At 38.2% G+C, this 24110-nt stretch overlaps 2 protein-coding genes, 1 non-coding gene and 1 pseudogene across 6 annotated transcripts in view; all 4 read right to left on the bottom strand.

Annotated features, from left to right (window-relative positions):
- Positions 1-4282, bottom strand: part of CTDSPL2 (CTD small phosphatase like 2) — an 80081-nt gene extending 75799 nt beyond the window's left edge. Inside the window, exon 1 of one of the 2 annotated variants that reach the window (XM_045286503.1) lies at positions 4098-4282. The gene's annotated coding sequence lies outside the window, so the exon portion shown is untranslated. Of the gene's footprint in view, positions 1-3763; positions 3881-4097 lie in introns of those variants that run through there. The other variant, XM_004709399.4, reaches the window with a different exon arrangement.
- Positions 4283-6873: 2591 nt separating this feature from the next.
- Positions 6874-6981, bottom strand: LOC115868232. The gene has a single exon (XR_004045492.1). It is a non-coding gene; the product is annotated as a U6 spliceosomal RNA (small nuclear RNA).
- Positions 6982-11340: 4359 nt separating this feature from the next.
- The window catches only part of GOLM2 (golgi membrane protein 2), a 98995-nt gene continuing 86225 nt past the window's right edge, over positions 11341-24110 (bottom strand). The window contains exons 9-10 of one of the 3 annotated variants that reach the window (XM_045286489.1): positions 21245-21331; positions 11341-13552 (exon numbers count right to left, since the gene is read on the bottom strand). In XM_045286489.1, coding sequence (XP_045142424.1) covers positions 13482-13552; positions 21245-21331 — 158 coding nt within the window. In that variant the 3' untranslated portion in view covers positions 11341-13481. Of the gene's footprint in view, positions 13553-21163; positions 21332-24110 lie in introns of all 3 variants that reach the window. The other 2 variants (XM_045286488.1, XM_045286490.1) reach the window with 2 other exon arrangements.
- On the bottom strand, positions 22864-23041 carry LOC115868214 (annotated as a pseudogene).

The raw sequence follows: 24110 nt of genomic DNA, 5'->3' as shown, positions 1-24110 counted from the left end.
CACAGGTTTGTGCATAGGCTAATTAATACACTTTATATATATTAGTGGTTCTCAACCTTCCTAATGCCGCAACCCTTTAATACGGTTCCTCGTGTTGTGGTAACCCCCAAGCATAAACTTATTTTCGTTGCTACTTCATCACTGTCATTTTGCTATTGTTATGAATCGTTCAACCCCCAAAGTGGTCGCGACACACAGGTTAAGAACCTCTGGTGTATATTATAAAATATGGGGTCCCAAATATAGTCAACTGACAAATTGTGACCTTTCTTTGAAGTTAAAAATCTTTTAAAGTATTTCACATCCTTTTTTAAAATGGGATTTTAGTTTTTCCATCATTTTGCAAAGAAATACCATAGTAATTAAGGAGCAAAAAAATGAGGTAAAAAACAACCAGAAAACACCAAACTCACTGCCATCAAGTCGATGCCGACTCAGAGCGACCCTATAGGACGAGACAGATCTGAACTGCCCTACTGTGGGTTTCAGAGACTTTATGGAGTAGAAAGCCACTTTCGTGCAGAGCACCTGGCTGATGGTTTCAAACTGCCAATCTTGCAGTTAGCAGCCCAATGAACAACCCACTACTTTAACTGTATCCAAATTGAGTCAATCCCAATTCATAGCAACCTGACCGGGGCAGAGCAGAACTACTCCATAGTGCTTCCAGGGCTATAATTTTTACAAAAGTAGATTGCCACATCTTTCTCCCCCAGGGTGGGTCCAAACCTCTGACCCTTTGGTTAGCAGCCAGCCTAGTACGTAGCCACTGTGCCACCAAGATTCTTTACACAAACTAAACCCACTGCCATCAAGTCAATTCACACTCATAGTGATCCTAAAGGGTAGACTATAAACCACTAATATATATAAAGTGTATTAATATATATTAATATCCTAGGACTCTTTTTGAAATCACTCAAATTTCACCCCTCCTATTACCCAGTTCCCAAAGGATCCAAAAGACCTAAGGTTCTCAATATGACTCTTCCATCTACCAGGCCTGTCTTCCTTAGGCAACGCTCTTATTCTTTACACAGATCTTGTATTACTATCTCCAAACTTTCACCAGTGCTAACAGGAAGTTTATTTGATAAAATAATTATTGTTATCAATAAAAAAAAGTTTAAAGCTTTTTTTGTCAGAAAATGTTTGCGGTTTAAAAAATTACAGTATGTCTATCCACTGCCACCTACTTGACACCAACTCCTAGTGATCCACACAGGGTTCCCAGGGTATAAATCTTCATGGGGCGGCCAGCCTCATCTTTCTCCCTCAGGGCCACTGGTGGCTTTGAACTGTCAAAGTGAGGAGTTCCGACTTACCCAACAGTGCCACCAGGGCTCCTTCAAGTTAGGTACAATATATAGCAAGACATTTGCCATTTCACTATCATTGACATGTATAATTAAGTGGCATTAATTACATTCATCATGTTGCGTAATCATAATCACTGTCTCTTTCTAGATTGTGACTTAAAAAAATTGGGGCAATTCAGAAATAATCCTTAACGTTCAGGAGAGGTACAATATAAAATCAGGCTTTGGTAATTCTCAAGTTAAGCCAACCAACTGGTTTGCCTATTTGTAGGTAGAGTGCAATTACAGTTTAAATTAGAATTTAATGCCATCATTCAAGCAGTAGTAAATATATATCTGGCTTAGATATATGCCTCCTGGCAAATGTCAAGCAGTGGAAACTAAAGCTGAAACAGAATGGTTCTAATACAGGTTTCAAATCTGTTAAATCCCCCATTCTCAAGAACCACCACCACCAAAAAAAGAGTCTATGTTGTCAAGCCAATTAAAACCATCAGTTAACTTTTTAACCTAACCAGAAAAATTACTTAAGAGCACAGCATACAGGTAATTTAAAGTATATCGTCTACTTTATGAGTCCACAATTAATTTACTAAAGAACAACTATGCTTTTTAAAATTCTGACACATTGCTTTATAATCCCGTTCATCCAAATCGGTCTCTTAAAAAATGTAGTGCTATTTTACACAATCCCCAATTAACTTCCTGTAAGACTAGAGCCTAAAGTTTCTTTAACCAGCATTGAATGGATTCTATTATATAATAACTTTAGGAAGAAACCTCTTAACCAGCAATCACAAATTTGGGATCAGCTAGCTGAATTTTGGAGGAAAGAACAATTCTTAATTATTTAACAGCAAAAAAAGAGTAACAAAAAAAATAACAATACTGACTCAAATTGTTCAAGAGACATTACATAGAATAAGATATTGAAAAACCTATCAATCATTGGTATTTCTATACAGCTGAATTTGGGGTTTCCATCTACAAATCCACAAAGCTGTAAGGACCACACCACTCAGTTTTTATGTTCTTTTATCTCGTACTTATTAGATTGCTTCACATAAGAGCTGTTTTCACTTGACTTTCTATATGACCTTGGGCAAAGTCTACCAAATGGGAACTGTAATGGTACTTTGGTATTCCTATTGAAATTTACATAATCCCAATATCATCCTAACAACAGCGAAGTTCTCTAAGTCATCTGTACACAGAGAACTGCAAACTTTTGAGCTATAAATACCAACTTTTTGTCTTACTCGAAACCACATATTTTTGAAATATAAGCTGATCAGTAAAAAAAACCCAAGAGCTCCACGTTCAAGAAGACTGGGGAGAAAAAAGAGAAAAACTAGCTTTAATTTGCCATTTCCTCGATTTTATAAGCATAACAGCTGGACCACAACCCAAATTTTAAAAGTTGGCAGGAACTCGGGGAACAGTAGAACGAAATATAAGTAATCTAAAATCTGAAAATTACACAGATAAATCTTAATTTCAAGTCACTAATTTGTATACTCATGATGGGCAATCATCTCAGTGATGTTTTATTAGCATTAGAAAAATAAATCCCTGCCTTGCAGGCACATCTACTAAGTACATTCCATTTCAGGCTCCCAGGGCAGTTTAGGAGCAGTATCTCTTTAGGCTTCCCTAAGGTACGCTAAAGTGCTTAACATCATTCACACATCCAGCCACCACTAGGGTGAGAAGTAAATAAACAAGGTTTACTTATGTAATTATTTACCGCGGAATTTCAGTCAAGAATGAGAAAGTGAACAACCGCACGGGCATTTAATACTCAAAGAACCGGGTTAACCTAAGGTAGCAAGGGTCACTCTTGACCACAACCGAAGTCAAAGGCCTTCCACGCGTTCCTTACAACCAGCGTTCTAGACGTGAAAAAGTAACAATGTCAGCATGTTAACAGTTCAGAAGATAAACAACTTAACGAAATCTCTTCTTCGAGATCCTCGAAAGGTGCTTACAAAAACTGATAGAGAGCAACGCCCCCCCCCACCCCCCACTCCAAAAGCATCCTAATAGAATGAAATGCCCCGAACATCCGTTAGACCAAAAGATTTTAGAAAAGCTGATCTTCGACCCGAATTCGCGGGCGGGATCGCAGGGTTTGGGGCTAGGAACGTGCGATCGGGGGTGGGGGTGGGTAGCAAAGTGAAATCTAACCCCAGAAATCACAACACAGGCCGCAGCCTCAGCGCTCAAGCTGGCGGGAAGTGAGCGCCGCTCCGGGTCCCAGGGGAAAGTCCAGCGCAGAGCGGCTGCAGGCAGCGGACGCGCCCGGCGCCAACAGTGCATGCCTACCGAGGCGCCAGAGCCGCGCGAGGACCCGGTGGAGAGGGGAGGAGATCCCGGCAGAGGGCCTGGGAGAGGAGGAGGACTGAGGTCGGGAGCAGCGGCAGCGTCCGGACGGGAGCTATTACCTCACTGTGACGACAGAGAAGTGTCCTCGAGCCCCGGTGATGTTCCCGACTGCGCAGCGTGTGGTGTCTTTCCCGCTTAGCCCGCAGCAGCAACACAACCAGACCCTTCAGCCAGTCGCCATTTCCCGCCTACCGACCTGCTGCACCGCACGGACAGGGACCCGGATGGAAAGCGGCCTCTCTGCGCAGGCGCCTTAATTTCCTCCTCCCCCCTCCCGCCACAATTCCGAGAGGTGGGAGGGGAGGAATGCGGGCGGCAACAGCGGCAAAACATACACACACACACACACACACACACATACACACAAAAAACCCAGAAGGAAAAAAAAACCACCTTTGGCTTCCGTGAAGAGCGCTACAGTTCCCGCCACCAGAAGAAACGCGCGAATCCGAATTCCTAACAAAAACTGAAAGCAGAGCCTTTGGACCGGGAGTATGAAGGACAAAACCTATCGGGATACGCCAGGGCTGGGAGACATTTGTGCTTTGGGGGCCTCCGTAGCTGAGTGTGGTGGTGGCAGGGGGAGTTGCGAGTGAAGCGTTAGGAGTGAGAGGCGGGGGCTCCAAAGACGGTTTTTCCTCCCGCTGCTAACGGAACTGCCTAAGCGCAGGAGGGAGGGGGAGTGCCTCAGGCCCTGGAGGCGGAGCGTAGGCGCGCGCGCGCCCGGGCGGAAAGCGATCCGTGACCGGGAGCGCGCGGGTGGGCGGAGCCGGAGTGGGGGGCGGGGCTAACGGCTTGGCGCGCCGGAGGAGGTGGAAAGGCGAGCAGTCCCACAAACTGGAGGCGAACCGTCCTGCTTTCCTTCTCTACTTGCGGCCCCCGAGGGTCCTCTTCCTGGCTCCCTGCCTCGAGGGCATGGCAGTTGCTCTCGGATCTGTCACACACCCACACGCGATGTCGCCGGTGATTCTGCACGCTGAGAACTTGCATCATGCCAACAGACCTGGGTCAGCGGACGGTCGGTTTCGCGGACTGAAAAGGAATCAATGCCCAGCGTCCAGTGCCAGACTAAATCTACTGGAATATCAGATACCACCAAGTGGTTGGAAAAGCATTATCGTTGGACTAAAACGCCAAGCCCCTCTCACCACTCGATCGGAAAGTATTTATTGAAAAAGCACAAGGTATTCAGGACCTTACCAGGTGCCAGCGATGCACCCGTGAGCATGACAGACGCGGGACCCTCCTTTCCAGAGTGCTATTAAAGAAGACAGGCCGATCGTGTGAGAAAGTGCTTAGGAGGAGTGGAGTCACAGGCTTTGTTAGAATCATAGGGTGCAAGTGTGGGAAGGCTTTCCGATATAATGTCTAAATGAAATGTAAAGGAATTGGCGTTTCGCGGGAAGAATGTCTAGGTAGAGAATTAACATGGAAGAATGCAAAAACAAGATTGTGTTAGTTTAGGAAGTAATTCTGTTTGCATGGGGGGTAAAAGTTAGGGAGAAAAGAGAGAGGCTAGTTAGTGGCAGGCAGAGATAACCGGCAAACCCTTTCGAATCTGCATTTACACTTCAAGGTGTGGAGCCGGCGGGTTGTCTTTTCAAAGCTTTCTAGTAAGTATCTAAATTCTAGATTGATCCTGGCAGCTCATTTGTTTGAAATCTTCCCAGTATAAGAACCCTCTGAATTACACCCTGAGAGCCCATTTGTGTACAACCACAGAACTGCTAACAGCCCACAAAATAACAGATTCCTGATTTGGAAACCAATACATAATCACTGGTTACACAATAGTATATAAACCAATTATTCCATTGATTACAGTAGTTATTTTTAAATCAGGTAAAAATAGAGATATTCCTCAGAAAAATAAAAAGATCCATGAAGCAGTTATTTCAAACCTTCACTCTGTAAGTAAAGCATGCCATTTATGAAGCACTTATTTTGGTTTTATTGGTTAAATAGCAAAATTCACCTCTACTTTTACAAAATGTGAAGATTTTTTAGAAAATTTGAAGACACATAGGACCTGGATAGCATACTGATTTGTGTGTTGTGCTGGTAACTGAAAGGTCAGTAGTTCAAAACCATCTGCTGCTCTGAGGGAGAAAGAAAAGGCTTTCTACCGCCATAAATATTTACAGCCCTGGAAACCTACAGGGGCATTTCTGCCCTGAACTACAGGGTCATTACAAGTCAGAATTAAGTCTATGGCACTGAGTTTGAATTTGAGGGCTCGAATGGGTTCCCTGGCAGAAATGCATTAATGGCACACTGATTGTTAATGGCACACTGATTGTTGTATTGGAGCCATCGGACAGCTGTGGTAGAATGGAAGTTTCCAGGGTTAGTCATTTTAGGAAGTGACTGCTACTCTTCTATGTGAGATTTTTTGTTTTACACACAATTAACCAAATTTTGTTTTTACATGGATGTACAAATGAGGCCCCCCAAAATAATAATTCTAAGATTTAAAAAATGACAGTATTGTAGAAATATTTTAAAGTTATAGTTGCAATTTCCCTATTTCATATATTTTTTAAAAATCATGTTATTGATTTTGCAACCTCCTTTATAGGTGATTCTCAGTGGCTGAAATTAGTCCAGCATATACACATACAGCATTTATAGATTGAGTTGTGGGACTGAGGACAAGATCCTGAGCAGATTCCCTGAATCATGAATGTAGTTTCACTTGAGGAAAACAGACTTACTTTTGGACTAATTTTAGTTATATTTACCATTATCTTGAGATATATGAAAGATTTCCAAAAGTTCATGAAAAAAAATTCCATTATCCTTAAAATCCATTTTCCACAAGCTTTTTGAAGCCCCAACATTACTATTATCTCCGGCCAACAAATAAAGCTATTCTTTCTCCGTTGCTTTCCTGTACTTCTAGCTCCCAAATCCTACCTGGTTGCTGAAGCAACTGCTTAATGGAAGATGTGCCTCCCGTTCCCGCTCCCCCATCCACCCACCCCCATGTTCTAGTCCATCCCCCATGCAGCAGCCAGAGTTTCTGGTTTGCTTTTTGTTGCTTTGCTTGTTTTATGAGTTTCAGTGGGATTTTTATTGAAATGAACAAAAAAATCAAGATGTCACCATTTTTTTCCTGAACGATAAGCTCAATGAAGACTCTGGTTCATGTACATACAATACATCCCCACCCAAAGTGGAACATTTCATGAATATGCGTGTCATCCTTGCACAAAGACCATACCAATCTTCTCTGTCTCATTTCCAATGATAGTATATGTGCTGCTGAAGTGGGCCCTAGAGAGATTTATCAAATACACAGCAGATCATGTCATTTTTCTACCTAAAACTCTCCAATACTTCTGCACATATAGGAATCAAGTCCAAGCCCTGTATTGTGATTTACAAAGTGCTATACCATCTGTCCCATGTCTAGTTTGGTTTTTTTTTTAATGTCTATTTTTTTCAATTGGTCTCACTTTAAATTGATGCCTATAAATCTTGGATGGTGACTCAGCAATCCCCAGACTGTTGGTACTGCTAGCTGTTAAACAGCTATAGTATACCTTTTATTTTCAAACCTGCAATATTCTTTTCAGTGTTCTTAGGACAAATGCACTTTGCCTCTTGAGAAAATGTAAGTAATCATGAGAATCTCATATTTGACTACCAAATCTATATCTGATCCATACTCTATTTTCTCTATCATTAAAATAGATGAAATGTCTCTACTGTTATCCAAAGATCTCTTATATTCTGGATCCCATGCCCAAATCATAAAGACTCTGTCATCTATACTATCCATTTCCCCCCTCACTTGTGGATCATATCCATCCTGTATGTAAACATGCCCCATTATTCATGGGAAAAACAAACATGTTGATTCAAATTCCTTTTCCAGCAATTGCCTCTTTATTCCTCCCATTTACAGCACAACGTCCCAAAAGAGTTACCTATGCTTACTGTCTTCACCTCTCGTGCATTCATTTCCATTCTGTCACTTCTGCCACATCTAAAGGTCACTTCTCTGACTACAAGCTACTTCCTCCTAATTTCATGAAACACTCTTCCTTTGACTTCCAATATACTTAAGTATTCCATTTTCCTGGTTGAGCCTGTTTACGTACCCTCTATATCTATACCCATGAACAGGCAGAAGGACAAACAAAGGTGTCTTGGAAGAAGTACAACCAGAATGTTCCTCAGAAGTGAGGATGGCAAGATTTTTGTCTCAGACACTTTGGACATGTTATTGGGGGGCCAGTGTCTGGAAAAGGACATCATGCTTATTGAACTAAAAGGTCAGCGAAAAAGAGGAAGACACTCAAATGGACTGACACAGTGCCTGCAACATGGGCTCAAACATAGAAGATTGTGAGGATAGCCCAGGACATGGCATTGTTTTGCTGTGTATAAGGGTGATAAAAGAACAGACTTCACAACACCCGACAACTAAGCTCTGTCCCAGGTCTATTAATACTGTCCTGGGAATTACCTCCACTTCCATTGCTTGAAATAGCATCTGTATTAGCCATTGACTCCCCAATGTTTTCCAGTCCTTGTTTCTCATATTCAGCTATCTACTTGATACCTCTATTTGAATGTCCAAAAGACATTGGCATGACCAAAACTGAAAAGCCCCAAACCACCACTGAGTCAATTCTGACAGTGGTAGAATGGTTCCTGTGGGTGTCCAAGACCTTAAACCTTTATGGGAGCAGCTGGTAGTTGTAAAGCACTATCAATTTTCTCTGCAAGCCCTTTTCAGTGTTTTCCAATTGCTCCACTCAAAAACCGAGATGTCGTCCTTGGTTCTTTCACTCATACCCTATAATCAATCCATGTCTGCTTTCCGCCATCCCCACTGACAGCACTGTAAGCCAGAATCTCTTAGTGGAATGAATGCAATCCCTTCCCAGTTAATCTCAAAGTTTCCAATCTTGTTTCACCTCTTCCGCCCCACAATCCATTCTACACACATAGCCAATGAGCACTCCCATGATATTCCGTCGTAGTAACAATAGACTATAAACTGTGCGTTTTACAAGGTCTGTCGTGATAATGCTCCCTACTTCTCTGGCCTCATCTTTCTTCCCCTCATTACACTCCAGCAGCACGATTGCAATGTTCCAGTTGACTGAAAACCTGATTATCTGGAAACTTGAAGAGCCGGAAAAGCTGAGACCATCTTTACAGACAGACCATTGTATTTACCATCCACACCCATTATTGAAGCCTGCAAGGCTCTCTACAATCAGGCTTCTGTCTACCTTCCCAACATTAGCTCATTGCACTCTTCTCTCCCTATTAGCTACATTCTAGGCACACATGCTAACCTTATTTTAATCTTAGGACCTTTGTACTTGCTATTTATATGTCTAGAAAATAATGCCTTCAGGTCATTGTAAAACTGGCTCCTTTTTATCATTTATTATTTCCTTAAGCTTTCCCTGGCCTCCTACTTTGTAAAGTCGGCACTTTTAGTAAATTATTGTTTTAGTTTCTTCGTAGCATTTATGAAACTATCTACTCAAGTACTCCCTCAATGCAAGAACACGTTATTCTATTGAACTGGCATTCCATGATGCTCACCTTCCTGACACAATTGCTGAAGACAAATGGGTGCATAAGCAAACGTGGTGAAGAAAGCTGATGGTGCCCGGCTATCAACAGATATAGCTTCTGGGGTCTGAAAGGCTTGAAGATAAACAAGCAGCCATCTAGCCGAGAAGCAACAAAGCCCACATGGAAGAACCACACCAGCCTGTGTGATCACCAGGTGTCGATGGGATAAGGTATCAGGCATCAAAGAACAAAAAATCATGTCATTGTGAGTGAGGGGGAGTGTGGAGTGGAAACCCAAAGCCCATCTGTAGGCAACTGGGCATCCCCTTACAGAAGGATCATGGGGAGGAGACTAACCAGTCAGAGTGCAGTAGAACAATGATGATACAACTTTCCTCTAGTTCTTTAATGCTTCCTCCCCTCACTTGAATGACCCCAATTCTACCTTACAAATCCGGCTAGACCAGAGGATGTACACTGGTACAGATAGGAACTGGAAACACAGGGAATCCAGGGCAGATGATCCCTTCAGGACCAGTGCTGAGAGTGGCGATACTGGGAGGGTGGAAGGAGGTTGGGGTAGAAAGGGGGAACCAATTACCAATATCTACATATAACCTCCTCCCTGGGGGATGGGCAACAGAAAAGTGGGTGGAGGGAGACGTGTAAGGTATGAAAAAATAAAATTTATAAATTATCAAGGGTTCATGAGGGAGGTGGGAGCGGAAAATGAACTGATACCAAGAGCTCAAGTAGAAAGCAAATGTTTTGAGAATGATGGCAACAAATGTACAAGTGTTCTTGACACAATGGGTGTATGTATGGATTGTGATAAAAGATTTATGAGCCCCCAATAAAATGATTAACTTTTTTTAAAAATTCTGAACAAAAAAAGGAAGAAAGGAAATTTAAAAGGGCAAGAAAGTTGAACTGAGGAATTTTTTTTCCCTATCATCATGCACCTGCTCATACTTCAAGGGTAGCAAGAGCTGTTCTATGAGAATTTCCTTGGGAAACTACCTACCTTGCACCTGAATCTTGCCTATCTAGACTTTGTTCTGTTCCCCAAACTCAAAGACCATTTCAAAGGAATGATCTGAGTCCCTCGGGGATGCCCACAGTGACATTTTGACATGGTGCAAAATAGGGGAAAGGTTAGGGATGGTAGTGCCTTTAGAAGCATATAGATCTAGATAAAGGGTATGCTGCAAAACAATGCCATTGCACATTGCTATTTTTGTTTAATAACATTTTCTAGAATTTTGTAGCAACACGTTCTTACTTAACCATGTATCGCTAGATAAAATGGTTTTATTTTTGCCATATCTTACCTGTCTTAATTAGGATGGAAGTTTTATGACAGCAGAGAACTTACCAGCTTTTGTTTGTTTTTACTACTACACACTGAGCATTCAGAACACTGCCTAGCATGTACTGGGTATTCAATACATATCTGCTGAATGACTGACCTCATCTGACTACTTTCTGCTTTAATCACTGTATTTCAACCACATACCTGTCTCTGAGCACATTTTTTTTTTTTGAGCACATTTTCAAACGTACTAAATTTGTTCCTGCCTTAGTGTTTCTGTGCATGCGATTCCCTTTCCCTATAATGAGCATCCCTTAGATGTCAGAATGGCTGAAACTTCATGGCAGTCAGGTTCAACTCAAATACTGTTTCCTCAGAGAGGCCTTCTCTGGTCAATTTAAAATAGCTCTCATGGTCACTGTCGCATCACTGTGCTTTATTTTAATGGCTTTTATCACTGTGAACAGGATCTGATTCATTTGTTTACTTGGGTGCTGTCTGATTGAAAATCAGCTCCAAGAGCACAGATAACCTTGTCTGTCTGTCAGGTACACTGCAGCATCCTTATTCCCAAGACCCCTGCTGGGCACACGGGAGGCATTCAGTACATACTGAGTGAACTAGCTTACAAGTAAAATAATAAAAAATGCTTGCTATTCAAGTTTGGTTTAACTTAAAATGAGTGTAAAATTTACTCACATTTTGGTGTTAATGTGTGACTAAACAGCATCACATGCGTATGATGTGTGTAGATGTATCAGAACCACCACAACAGTGAAACAAGTTTAATTTTTAATTTATTAGAACCCAGTAAGTGATGCTTTTTTAAAAATCAGAGTTTCCACCAAATTAACACTTAATCCAGGGCAAAAATACATTTTAAAAACCTAAATTTTAAGGCAGAAGGAAAACATTATAAAACCAGCATGTCTAATGCAGACTAGAATGTCGGACTTTTAAGAGATTCACATAGTATTTTATAGTACTAAAATGTTAACATAGTCAGAAATTTTACCAACTGGATAAAGGTTTCTCAGTTTATAAAATAGCTAGGCTTTAATTGAAGAAATTTTGCTGTGTAATTAAATAGCTACTGTATAAGCAAATGATTTTTTTATGGCAAAAGAATTAAAGCAGGTAATTAGATGCTTTTCATTTATAAAGATCTTACAGTATTAAAAATAACGTAATGCTGTGTTTTTAAAATTAATTCCCCCAAAACTGATGTTCAAAAATCTAATCAATTATCTTGAACTCCATTTTAAAAATTCTGTGAACTGTCATATCACTTCATTGTTAGACTATACTACTTATAAGGAAAGGCATGAATTGCTTACTTTGATATTGTGGGGGAAAATTTTTTGTAATTATTGCATCTTTTCCTGGTCACAAAATAACTTTCGTACCCTTCACACATGCACATCATGCTTCTTTATCGCTGTGAATTTGGATTTTGACTATAACCTGAGTGCAGAAAAAGAAAAGCATTTGTTTACATGCAATTAACAGTAGCCCTTCTGGCAAACAGAGTTAACGATTGGCCCTTATGATCAAAACTCTTTATTTTGGTGAAGAGGAGAAGTACTTTAAATTAGAAAACAAGGATTGGCTATGTTACACATTCTACTGAAGAGTGACAAGAAAGAAAAATGCATTTTAAATAATTTGCAAGTCTAGCAAATATGAGGTTGATGGGTTCTTCACTAATATATTAATTATAAACATCCTTCATCTTTATTACAAACTTTTAAGCTATTTTAATAAAATGGCTATAGACCTCACTGTACTTGTTTATCTGTGCATTAATAACGACATCTGTTAAAATTCCTTATTTAGTACTTCTGGAAAAGTCGACTCAAATAAGATCACTAAAGATTACCAAAAAAGCTTTGAAATACTGATTGCAGCTTCATTTCCAAGTTGAGCTAGCCCCTTTCTAGATCTGGCATTAAATCACACATATCTTCACCAATCTGAACTCTGAAAATACAAAAATGTTAGCCAGTGCTGGCTATAGTTAAACACTACAGGTATTATGTGAAAAAATAAAAATCGAAACTATATTGCAATCATGCATTCCATAATTTCATGAACTTAGTAAAGCGTGACTCACAAATATTGGTAAGTCTTTGCAGGCTAGCTTAACTTTCATCAGGCTTCTGCCAAAACACATTAGTTCTCATGTAAGATAAAAGAAATAGGGAAGTGATTTTTGCATACGTGCTGCCCAGCTTCCAATTTCCCCCATTTTATGTAACTATTCTAGGTATGAGGAGCCCTGGTGGTGCTGTGGGTTAGACTCTGGGCAAGGCCAATGGTTTAAAGCCACCATTTATTCTGAGGGAGGCTGTCTGCTTCCTGTAAGATTTACAGCCATGGAAACCCTTATCCAGGGGGCTGTGAACTAGATCGAGTCAATGGACTTGGCTGTGGGGTTCTAGGTATAACTTCATGAAGAGCAGGAGATGTGGGGTAGATAGAACAGAAACCTTGATTGTGCTAATAAGAATATATTAGTATATAAAAAGTTTTTCAGCAAATAATTGCTCTCACCGTGGTTATGCTATCTGTAACATATAAACTGTACAACTTTTCCTGTTTGTCCATTTGTGGAAAGAATTAGGCTCAATAAAATTTTAAATATACATTTGTTTGCTTTAAATGCAAAGATTACAGTTTTGCTTCTTTGTTTTTGCTTCAACTGTATCATAACCAAAAAAGTCTCTGCTTTGATAATACAATATGAAAAAAGTTCACATATGTACAGGATACATTCCTCCATCAAAGTTTTTACTTAAATCTATCTCAGTGTATCTTTACAATTGATACAACAGATCTTTACAACAAAAGTCAAGAAACAACAAATTAGAAATGATTCCATTTTACAGCACTTTAGGTTTTCTGAAGTTTTCTCTTAGGACTTAAAGGACATCATTGAACCGTTGCTTCCCATAGTTGGCAGGATCCATTTGAAGTTCTCGTTCTTCATCATCTGTAAGTAAAATAATTATATATCAGGAATATTATTTTTTAAATAATTTGTAGCAATCCAATTAAATGATGTCTCAATTTTTCTCGGCCATAGATAGAACTTTCTATTTGTTGTGAGCAAACATTTTTAACTGTCCTGGAAGGTTATTTAATTTTTACACGTTATAGATACATAGATCTCATTCACTGCCATCAAGTTGATTGCAGCTCACAGTGTACCGTGGGTCAGGGAAGAGCTGCCTCTGTGGGCTTCTGGGACTGTAACTCTTTATGGGAGTAGACAGCCTCACCTTTCTCCCAAAGATACACAGATAAGATATAAGCAGAGCTTGATAGGTATAGCTAGAAAATCTTTAGGAACCCACAAACATTGAAGAGGTAACCTTCTATATAAATATTTATATAGCGTGGGAGTAAGATCAGAAGGCAATTATTAGGTAGGCTTATTCTTTAAAAGACTGTCTATGTGCATGGCACATTTTTTAACAAACCTCACACCCTCCCTTAAGAGCTTCCTAGGCTGATGGCAACTCATTTGCAAGGGTGCTTAATACAATGGAGTGCTAGATTGTTATAAGATTTGTAAGAGCCCCCCAATAAAATGATTAATTAAAAAAACTTTCCTATTCATGCTATATGCATTATACGTGGGTGTACATTATTTATGTGGGTGTTATAAGTAGGAAAAATGCACTGTTTTGATAGAACCCTTTCTACATACATTTTCATGGTTTTAAAAAGCATTGTTTTTCTAATTATAAAAGTTGTGTATGCGTGCTTGCTTTGGCGGCACATATACTAAAAAGTTGTGTACGCTCATCATGCACAAATTTTTAAAATAAAATGGGGGGCGGCGCAGAGAAATTCACTCACGATGCGAACAAGCTTTTAGTCAGTTTTCTTGCGACTGTGACTAATTTACCCCTGACTTCTTAAAAGGGACATACGGATGAAAAATTTACCTTTTCTTGGCCAAGCAAAACACTATATCATATCGTTATACAATAAAATTCTCAAAGGTACTTTGAGTAACTACATCAGATTGCCCCAGATAGTGCGTTGGCGTTTGAATTCTTTATTGGCTGTTGTCAGGCATGTCTGGTTCCTTCCTGGCTAACAGCTGTCATTTCGCATTATTGTCAGCTTATCTGTCAATAGTGATCCTTTTCTTCTAATTTTGCTACAAACTCCAGGTTTCAAAATAAGATCAACCAGAACATTGCAATTATGTCCGAATTAGAATGAAAAGTTTCATCAGAGCCTGTGAGGCTCCCTTTTGAGTCCGTGACTTCTTATGACCCCCTTTTGGGTTTTTAGCCGCATTAAAAATGGACTTTTCTTACTTCCTAATTCATAGTTACAATTATACAATAGCCTGGTTGTTTTATAGACATTACTATAAGAATAATTGTCTGAAAATGTATAGCATAAAGACACAAGTATTAGAATCAAAATTTACATGTGTACTATAGTTCCCTAAAATGTATTCCTTTAGGCTTGGTTTTTATTCTTGGGTTCTCTAGTGCATGCCATGGTAAGATTTTGTTCTAGTAAGATACCATATGGTATTTACTATACTGTAACTTTCCATAACAATGTGCTCATTTATTCATTAAAAATGTCGAATAAACCAACTTTCTCCTTCCAATAACTTTCCTCTTGATCTTCTAGAAAATCTTAGTTAGAATTGCAGGCAACCATTCTGAACCAAAATTCTTAACAAATTGATCTCTATCTTCAATAGTATCATTTGCTTAGTATAAAAACTTAATCTGTTAGTGTGTTAGAGCTTAAATTATAAACATGCCATCTACTGTGTTCTAATCAATTTATTATTAAAGAACTCTGTACTATTAAAATATTTTCCTTTATTTTAAAATGTAAAATAATCAATAACACCTCTCCAGAAAGTTTTCCTCAGGCCCCATGTTATAGGGACTCACCTTATGGCTAGAAACACATCTTTAAGGTCTTAGAAATCAAACAAAGGCTTAGTCTATATCTAACAGTAGAAAAAGCTACTTACTGTAAAGGAGACTTTCTAGAAATTAGCAGGAAATTTAATGAAAGTAAAATTGTTATGAGATTTTTAAATGAATAAAAGTAAAAAGAAAATGAGATAAAAACAAAACAAAGGTCTTGGTATAGAAAAACTGAATTCTAGTCCTGTATGCGCACTCAAAAATATAATTTAGTGGGTGAAGGGAGACAGCAGTTGGTGTAAGATATGAAAATAATAATAATTTATAATTTATCAAGGGGCCATGAGGGAGGGACCGAGGGTGGGGGTGGGGGTGGCGGGAGGAATTGAAGACCTGACACCAAGGGCTCCATAGAAAGTAAATGTCTAGGAAATAATGATGGCAACATATGTACAAATGTGCTTGATACAAGTGATGTATGGATTGTTACAAGAGCTGTAAGAGCCCTCAATAAAATGCTTCAAAAGAGAAAAAGATCTAGGAAAAAAAAAAAATATATATATATAATTTAATTACTGAACCACTTGAGTCCTCTCATTACCTTTTCAGTTGAATAGAGGTAACAACTGCCTTTCTTACCTCAAAATACGATAAGGAGTATGAATATATTCCTTAATTATAAATTCTACATAAATATAAGGAGCTTTTTAGTTTTATTCATTTATACTTTCCAGCAAAGTTTTATTATGGTGCCTTCACATTTTTTCAGAATTTCATAGTATAACTTTTATAATTTTTTTACACTAATTTATCATTTATACTAACTGAAGCCCATTTTTGGTGTAGCTCTTTTACCTATAGTTCATGTTTCCATTAAGAAGATCTTTGCTTTTATCTGTAAAATAGGATGAAATTACCTGACCAAACCTGATGTAGAATGACAGATAATCTTAAATACGAGGGCAAGTCAAAAAGTGTTGGCTATAAAATCACAGAAACCTTTATTAAACAAAAATATCAAACTGTGAAGCTATTGTTTCTTGACCAATCATCCATCTAAGCCCGTGGGCCATACAAGGCTCGGGAAGTCATTAGTACCAGCTGATATCACATGCCTCTTCAAAGAAACTGTTCCAGCCATCACTTGAGGGGTGAGTTAATTATATGTTTGACCCGCATGGCCTGTGAAGGATGCTATAAACATCCAAATGGCCCTTGGTAGATAAAGGGTTCCCCATCCTGATCGAGGTCTATACACTTCCATGTCTTTAACCAGTCCCTGAGGAATTCTATATTTCTCCATTTACAGCACATCAAAGCAACAGTTTTGGTAGCCTCAAGGGGTTCAAATCATGTTCCTGAGAAATGCTCTTTGAGTTTGGGGAACAAAAAGAAGTCTGAAGAGGTAAGACGTGGTTATAGGTCAATGGGGTGAGCTTTCCCAATTAAATTTTCAGAGGACAGCCCTTGCTAACCTCAAGAATGAGAAGGTGCATGGTCCTGATCCAAAAACATTCCTCAGCCCAGCCCTTTTCTCTTCTTCACCAAAGAAGTTTTCGATTTTCTTAAACCTTCTTCCTAGTAAGCCCTTTATGACTAGCCTGTTTGCTTTGAGAAAATCTATCAAGATTACCCCTTGGGAGACCCAAAATACAGTTACCATGACCTTCCAGCTGACCTTTCTTGCTTGAATTTAAGTGGACCAGAAGATCCCCTCAGAAACCACTGGTTTGACTGGACCTTGCTCTCTGACGTCACTGGTAAATCTAGAAACAATCCATTATGATTTGGTCAGCGACACTGCCATCATAGCTTCGATTTTGCTTAGGAGCCTGGGGGAAAGGTCAGCTCTTTGAGTTAGCCAAAAGCTTGCTGAGGCCAAGATGCTTGCTGAAACACGAAAATGCTAAGCTATGTGAGATTCTAAATCCAGAGGCAATCACGTCAGTGGTCATCCTATGGTCTTCCACCATTTTCTGGACTCTCTCCAGTTTCTTTTATAAGTTTCTGGGTTTTTTTTCCAGTTTCATTTACAGTGACAGTTTTCTTTCCTTTTGGCTCATCTTTGAGGGCTTCCTGACCCCTCTAAAAACTGTTGTTTCACATGCCACAACATTCCTGTAAATTTGTTGTGAAGCATACATGATTTGGGAGGATGCCTACTTGAGTTTTGTTACAATATATTAGCGCAGATCTCAAAAGTATTTTCCCCTCCCCAATGGCATAAGAATCTCCTTTTGAAAAACAGGCATCCTAAGACTAAGACAAGGGTATCAGTAGAAGAACTTGTTTGCAGCCATCACAGGTCACAGAGACATGTTTATACACGCTTTCTTTGTAACAGACCGATCCAGGTAGGAACCCGAACAACAGTACATTTTTTAGGTTCTCTCATATAATTATAGACACTAATCTTTAAGTCCCTTTTAAAATGCAGCAAAGTCTGTAAACAACAACTTATGAACGTAATATAAATTAAAGGAAATGTAACTAGAAATTCATTAAGAATCGATTAACAAACCCTTAAATTCATTCTGAAAACAAGAGAGGGCTACCTCCATAAAGCAAGCTCTACCAAGACAATAAAGTTTCAATGTAAACACTATACTTATCTAGTGTTTATAGTGTGAAAGGCTCATTCTAACTGCTTAAGAAATAGTCATTTAGTCCCTATTGCATTAAATACTATGTTTATTCCTATTTTACAGATAAGGAAACTGAGGCATAAAGGTTAGATAACTTGCTTAAGTTGACAGAGCTAGAAAGTGGTGGAACTGTGATCTAAAACCAGGCAGTCTGGCTGAAATCCAAGCACTTAATTGCTATATTAAGTTGCCACTCATAGATATACTTAGCAGCATCCATGCGTCCCATATTCTAGTAAGAAAATCCAGAACTTCTACAGTATTAAAGATAAGAATAGGGGAAATTTTATTTTTGATGGAATTAAAATAAATTCCATCTTATTACAATAAACTATGAATTAAAAGATACATTATTCTTCAGATGTGTAATGTTTTCAGAGTTAATCTTTTCATTGGGTCACTAATAGAATTTTTGCTTTTGTTTTTTAACACCAATGTAAAAATAGTTACTTACTTTAGGATACTTTAAAACATTAGATTTAAATTTCAAAATAAACCATGATTGTAAATACAGAAAAGACAAGCCTTACTAATTCCGAATTCTACAAGGAAACACTTCTCAGTTCACCATCCAGAATTTCTGAGACCAAAAGCATAGCAAAGTCAGAACCTCAATTATGTAGCTGGAATCTCCATTCTTCAGGAGCTCACTGCTGGAGAAAGCACCCCTACTACTCACCAGAGCACAAAAGAGGCCCCACTGCTGGACCCTCAGCAGTACTTCTGAAGTGCAGTGCATACTTCATCTTGGTACCCCTGGCTGATGCACACAGAATGAAATTCTGCCCAGTCCTGAGCCATCCTCATGGTGGGTTGTGGATGGCCCGTAGAGTTTTCATAGGATAATTTATGGAAGTAGATAACAAGATCTTTCTGACTAGTCTGTCTTAGTCTGGAAGCTCTGGTGAAACCTACTCAGAATCGTAACACACCTCCACTAACAGACATGATGATGGCTCCACATTGGCCAGGAATCAAACTCTGGTCTTCTATTCGGAAGGTAATAATTCTACCTCACACCAAGTCGAATAAGATTTTAAATGGCAATCCCCAGTTCAAGAATGATTCATTTGAAACCAAGGAAAGCAAAAAACAAAACAAATCTAACAAAACCTCCCTACAATCAGAATATCATTTTCTTAGGTTCCTTAGCAACAATGGATTTATCTAGAGAAAGGAAAGGCAGGGCAGTGTGAGGGTACTGGGCGCCTGAAATGCAAAGTGAGAATGAGAACTGGGGATTGTTACAGGTGGGAAAGGAGGCACTGAAGCTGAATGTCGATAAAAATATTAAGCTGAAAATTTATAAGTTATCAAAACTTATTAACAATCATAGTTGGAATTAGTTGTTCTAATAAAAAGCTCAAAATTACCCAACATAATGTTAGAAGCCCTTTAGAAAAAAATTAGAGACGTAAACCAAGAAAGCTTATAAACCAGAAGAATTATTACTTTAGCCACAGTTATTAGAATAAAAGCACAATGGGAAAAGCATAGCATTATCAGTTAACAACATTTACTCTATGTATGCTGAGTACTATGGAGGCAGGCATGGAGGCAGAAGAGGATACAAACAAAATAGAAGGCAAAATAAATGAAAACAAACCCCTGCCCTCCAAGAGCTTACACTCTAATTAGCAATATGATATACATGCAATAAAAATCCCTTAAACAACATTATAAATAATTGCAAATAAATATAATCCAAACAAATCACAAAAGCAATGATGGAAAAAATGACAAAACTGAAAACAGGATGGGATTAAATTATGAGTATTATTTATTCAGTATTACCCCAAAAATGCTTGAGAAGTTCCCACTCATATATATTTAACTCCTAGCATTAATCTTTTTTCTAGTCCCATTAACAACAAAAAAAACAAAACTACACAATGAAAATAATGCCTAGCTAAAAGTCAGTCTTTAATTTGCCCTTTTCCCATTAACTAGAAGTATTCTAGGACATTTTTTTCTTTTGAGTTTTATCATGAATGTAAATAAAATTTTAGTTACTTTAAAAAGAGCTCAGGATAACAATTTGAAAACAAATTGCACTGAAAACTTTCATGCATATTACAAAAATAGAATACACCACATACTAAGTTCATAATCAACAGTTACAGATAAAGCTCTACAAATACTGCTAAACAACATAAGCAGACAGAAACAGGCCAAAAACTTGCAGCGAAGCAACAAACTCTTATATACATGCATGGGTGGGGCTGCATGCACACAGATTCTGAACTTTCATGAAAAGTTCAGAGGTAAAATGTTGAATCTGTGTATTAAATGTAAACGATAAATCTTCTCAAACTGGCTTTTAAATATAAATGTTAAGCCTCTCAGTGAAAATTTAAAAACAGTTCTCCCACACTATCAATAGTCAAATAATCTTCAATGTGGAGGAAACCATTCCTTTATAACAAGAAATCTACCTGGGCAATATTTGGACCTAGAATAATGCAGTATTTTCAGATGATGAAATGGAAAACACTCTCTTGGATTATTTGCCTTACATCATATGTAGTTTCTTACACACTTAACAGAAATTTCGTGAAGATTCTGGGTTTCAAATTATAACTGCATCTAGGATACATATATAGATTTCACATAGATAGGTATAGTTTAACTACTATTGAGTCTGACTCAGTGACCCTATAGGACAGGGTAGAACTGCCCCTGTGGGTTTCCCAGATGAACTCTTTGCGGGAGTAACAGCCTCATCTTTCTCCCTCAGAGCAGCTGGCGATTTCAAGCTGCTGCCCTTGTGGTTAGCAGCCCACTGCGCAGCGCACTGTGACGCCAGGGCTCTTTTGTAATATGTAAGATACTCCAAAGAAAACGTAACATTTAAATCATTATATATGTCTATAAATGCCACTATCATAGAATAGTTCCCAAAATAAATGGGAAAACGTCATAGAGCCTCTTTGATTTAATAAGGCTGCACTGCTAGTAATAAATGGGGACAAGTCTACACAAATTCAACCACGAACTGAGAGGTGGGTTTCACGGTCACAGCATGGAGGCCAGGCCCACGCTCACCTTGGACGTCTTCCTCTCCACCATCACCATCTTCTTCCTCATTGTAAGCCAGCTCAGCCTGCTTGTCTGCCTCATACTCACCTACGTTACCATCATCCCCATTGTAATCTGCCAGTTTAGAGCCATGCTGCGGATCAACAGGGGACTCATTCTCATCAAAGAACCGGCCTGTGAAGTAGGTAGAGGATTAATTCAAGAGCAAAGAGAGAAGGAAAGAAGGAACCTACACTGAAGGCAGACCAGAAAAGTGGACAAACGAAACCTAGCAACTTTCAGGTACATTTTCTGAAGGTTATCCAAGATAAAAGTAAGAATGAAGACTCTAAAACTAACTTTTACTTAAGAATTTAACTTTTGTGTTAATTTTAGTACTTGCTACTTGAGAATATTTTGTATTATATTATCAATATCATAGAAAAAATTTCCCCCCAATTTCTGCATTTTTTGTGGCCTAACACATCTTTTCATTCAGTCATAGTGATTCGGTACAGCGTCAATGTCCATGGAGGGAAGGCAGATAGGATATCAGAATCTGAAGAGGTATGATATTTTGATTAAACATTCCAAGTACTTTGGCTTTATACTTTCTCATTTTCCAAACCAGGTAAGGTTCCTGGGAATGAAAATTTATGAAAACTGGCCAACATGAGGCTGTACGTGTTTGTAACAACAAGAAATCAAGCAGAAGAGCAATATTCAACAAGTAGACATTGAAAATAAAGATGTCAGGCATTCTAAGATGGGACTCATAAACACACGTAAGCACTCTTAACATTAAATACAATTATTTTGACATTAAATATAATTAGCATAAAACAAATTTTATTTTAATCCCTAAAACACAAATGACATTAACTTTTAGGTGATGAAGGATTTAAAGCTTGAAAAATTATAAGAATTTGTTGATTTTACCACTCATTACAATTTCACTACTACTAATTTCATTTCCAGTTAAATTCGTTTTTCCTAGTGAATGTACAACTAAAATTACTATTTTAAATTCTTAACTTCCAATATATAACTATTTTTGGCTATAAACATTAATGGATACAATTTGATGTATCAGATCAAAATTTACAATGCAATGGGGCATTCATTAAGAAAAAAAGTTTCCTTTGTTTGGAAAGGAAGGTTAAATGCCAGTGGGGATAAAATATGGAAGTATTAGTCAATTCTATACCACATCACCAAATAAATATATTTCTAATTGCTGGGTAAAGATAAAAATAAATCAAGAAAATAATAAAAAACCAAGCAACATTTAGGCATTTAAAAGCAGGGAGGAACATAAAAAGTATTTGGGGCCAACAAAAAGAACATGAACTCATCTTGAATCTATTCCAGAGTAAGGTTGGGGTGTATAAAATGAATGAATGAATGAATGAATGAATGGGAAAGTGGATAAAATAGTGCTAGGGAAAAGAAACTGGTATATGAGAAGGCAGAAAAAAGGAACAAGAGACGTCAACTCTGAGAAGATGAGTTTATCTGTGAGAAATCAGGGCTAATGTTTCCTAATGATATTAATACAGAATGAACATCATAATAGTTTTTATTATTTTGTCTTTTCCTAATGATAAATTATGGCAATGTAAACAGGAAAAGGGGAAATTTAACATAAGTGGTATTTTCTTTTCTTCAACATATAGTATTTATGTGTAGATAAACTAGCTGGCACATTTAAATTATCTTTATGCAATGTAAAACTATTGCTTTCAGCATATAAACATTTTTAATTAAAAAAAATTTTTTTTATGCAGTCGAGTTTCCCATATTTGGGGAAATTGCAGGGGTCAGCACATCCGGAATGCAATGGATAAGTCTTGTGCTGGGAAAACTACCTTCGTGATCATGGTATCTCCCCTGCCAGCTAAGTATAACAAACATTTTAATATGATAGTTATCAGTAAGTTTTTCAAAATACTTTTTACTCCAAGAATTTTTTTCATTCTCTATCAGAATTCAGACTAAACCAATGTGAATTCAATCACAAAAATTCCATTCTAAAATCAGTGATATGCAAATACCTAATAATTAGTAACAAAAGTGGATGACCACACAACTGCCCTTTGTTAAATCACAATCTTTGCTAAATTTCCATGGAGAAAGATCTAAAACCTTAATACTGGGTTCAAAAGAAAATAAACCTAGTTGTACCATACCAGGATTTATTTTTAAACTTTTAAATTTATTTGCCAGCATCTTGATAGAGATCTACAGGGTAGTCCATTCTAAGATGCTTGTATTTTTCTTTCTAATACCATCTTATTTAAAATAATTCTCCCATTATAAAAAATGTGCATTATCTTTTCATGCTTTAAAGTATGAACTTCTTTCTTTAGGATATCACTTCTTTAAACACATATGTCCTCAATTAGCAAGTTTAAATATAAATAGTATCTATTTTTAAAGAAACAACATCTTTCCTGTTTCCAGTGCCCATACCCAAGAGAGTAAAACGTGTTACAGAGTCCACCACACACAGTGGCAGTCAAGTTGGGGAGATCAGATAAACTTCACATTAAGCACTGTTTCAATATGACAGCAGATGTTAAAAAGTATGTTGCAGTTGTTGTTAGGTTCCACTGAGTCAGTTTCTCTCCATAGCGACCCTATGCACAAAGAACAAAACATTGCGGGTCCTGCACCATCCTCACAATTGTTCCTGTGCCTGAGCCCATTGTGGCAGCCTCTCTGTCAATCCATCTCATTGAGGGCCTTCCACTTTCTGCTGTCCTCCACTTTACCACGCCTGGCATCTTTCTCCAGGAACTAGTGTCTCCCGACAATATCCAAAGTATGTAAGACAAATTGTTGCCATCCTTGCCTCTAAGGTGCACCCTGACTGTACTTCTTTCAAGACAGATCTGTTTGTCTGTGTTAGACAGGGTTCTCTAGAGATAAAACCAGATTGCTGATAATCTTATATATTTATTTATAAAGATAG

This window comes from Echinops telfairi, unplaced genomic scaffold, assembly GCF_000313985.2.
Source record: "Echinops telfairi isolate 266 unplaced genomic scaffold, ASM31398v2 ScPeMD7_8;HRSCAF=38, whole genome shotgun sequence".
NCBI lineage: Eukaryota > Metazoa > Chordata > Mammalia > Afrosoricida > Tenrecidae > Echinops > Echinops telfairi.
The sequence above is the reverse complement of the archived record's forward strand: the minus strand, read 5'-3'. Positions and strand labels throughout refer to the sequence as shown.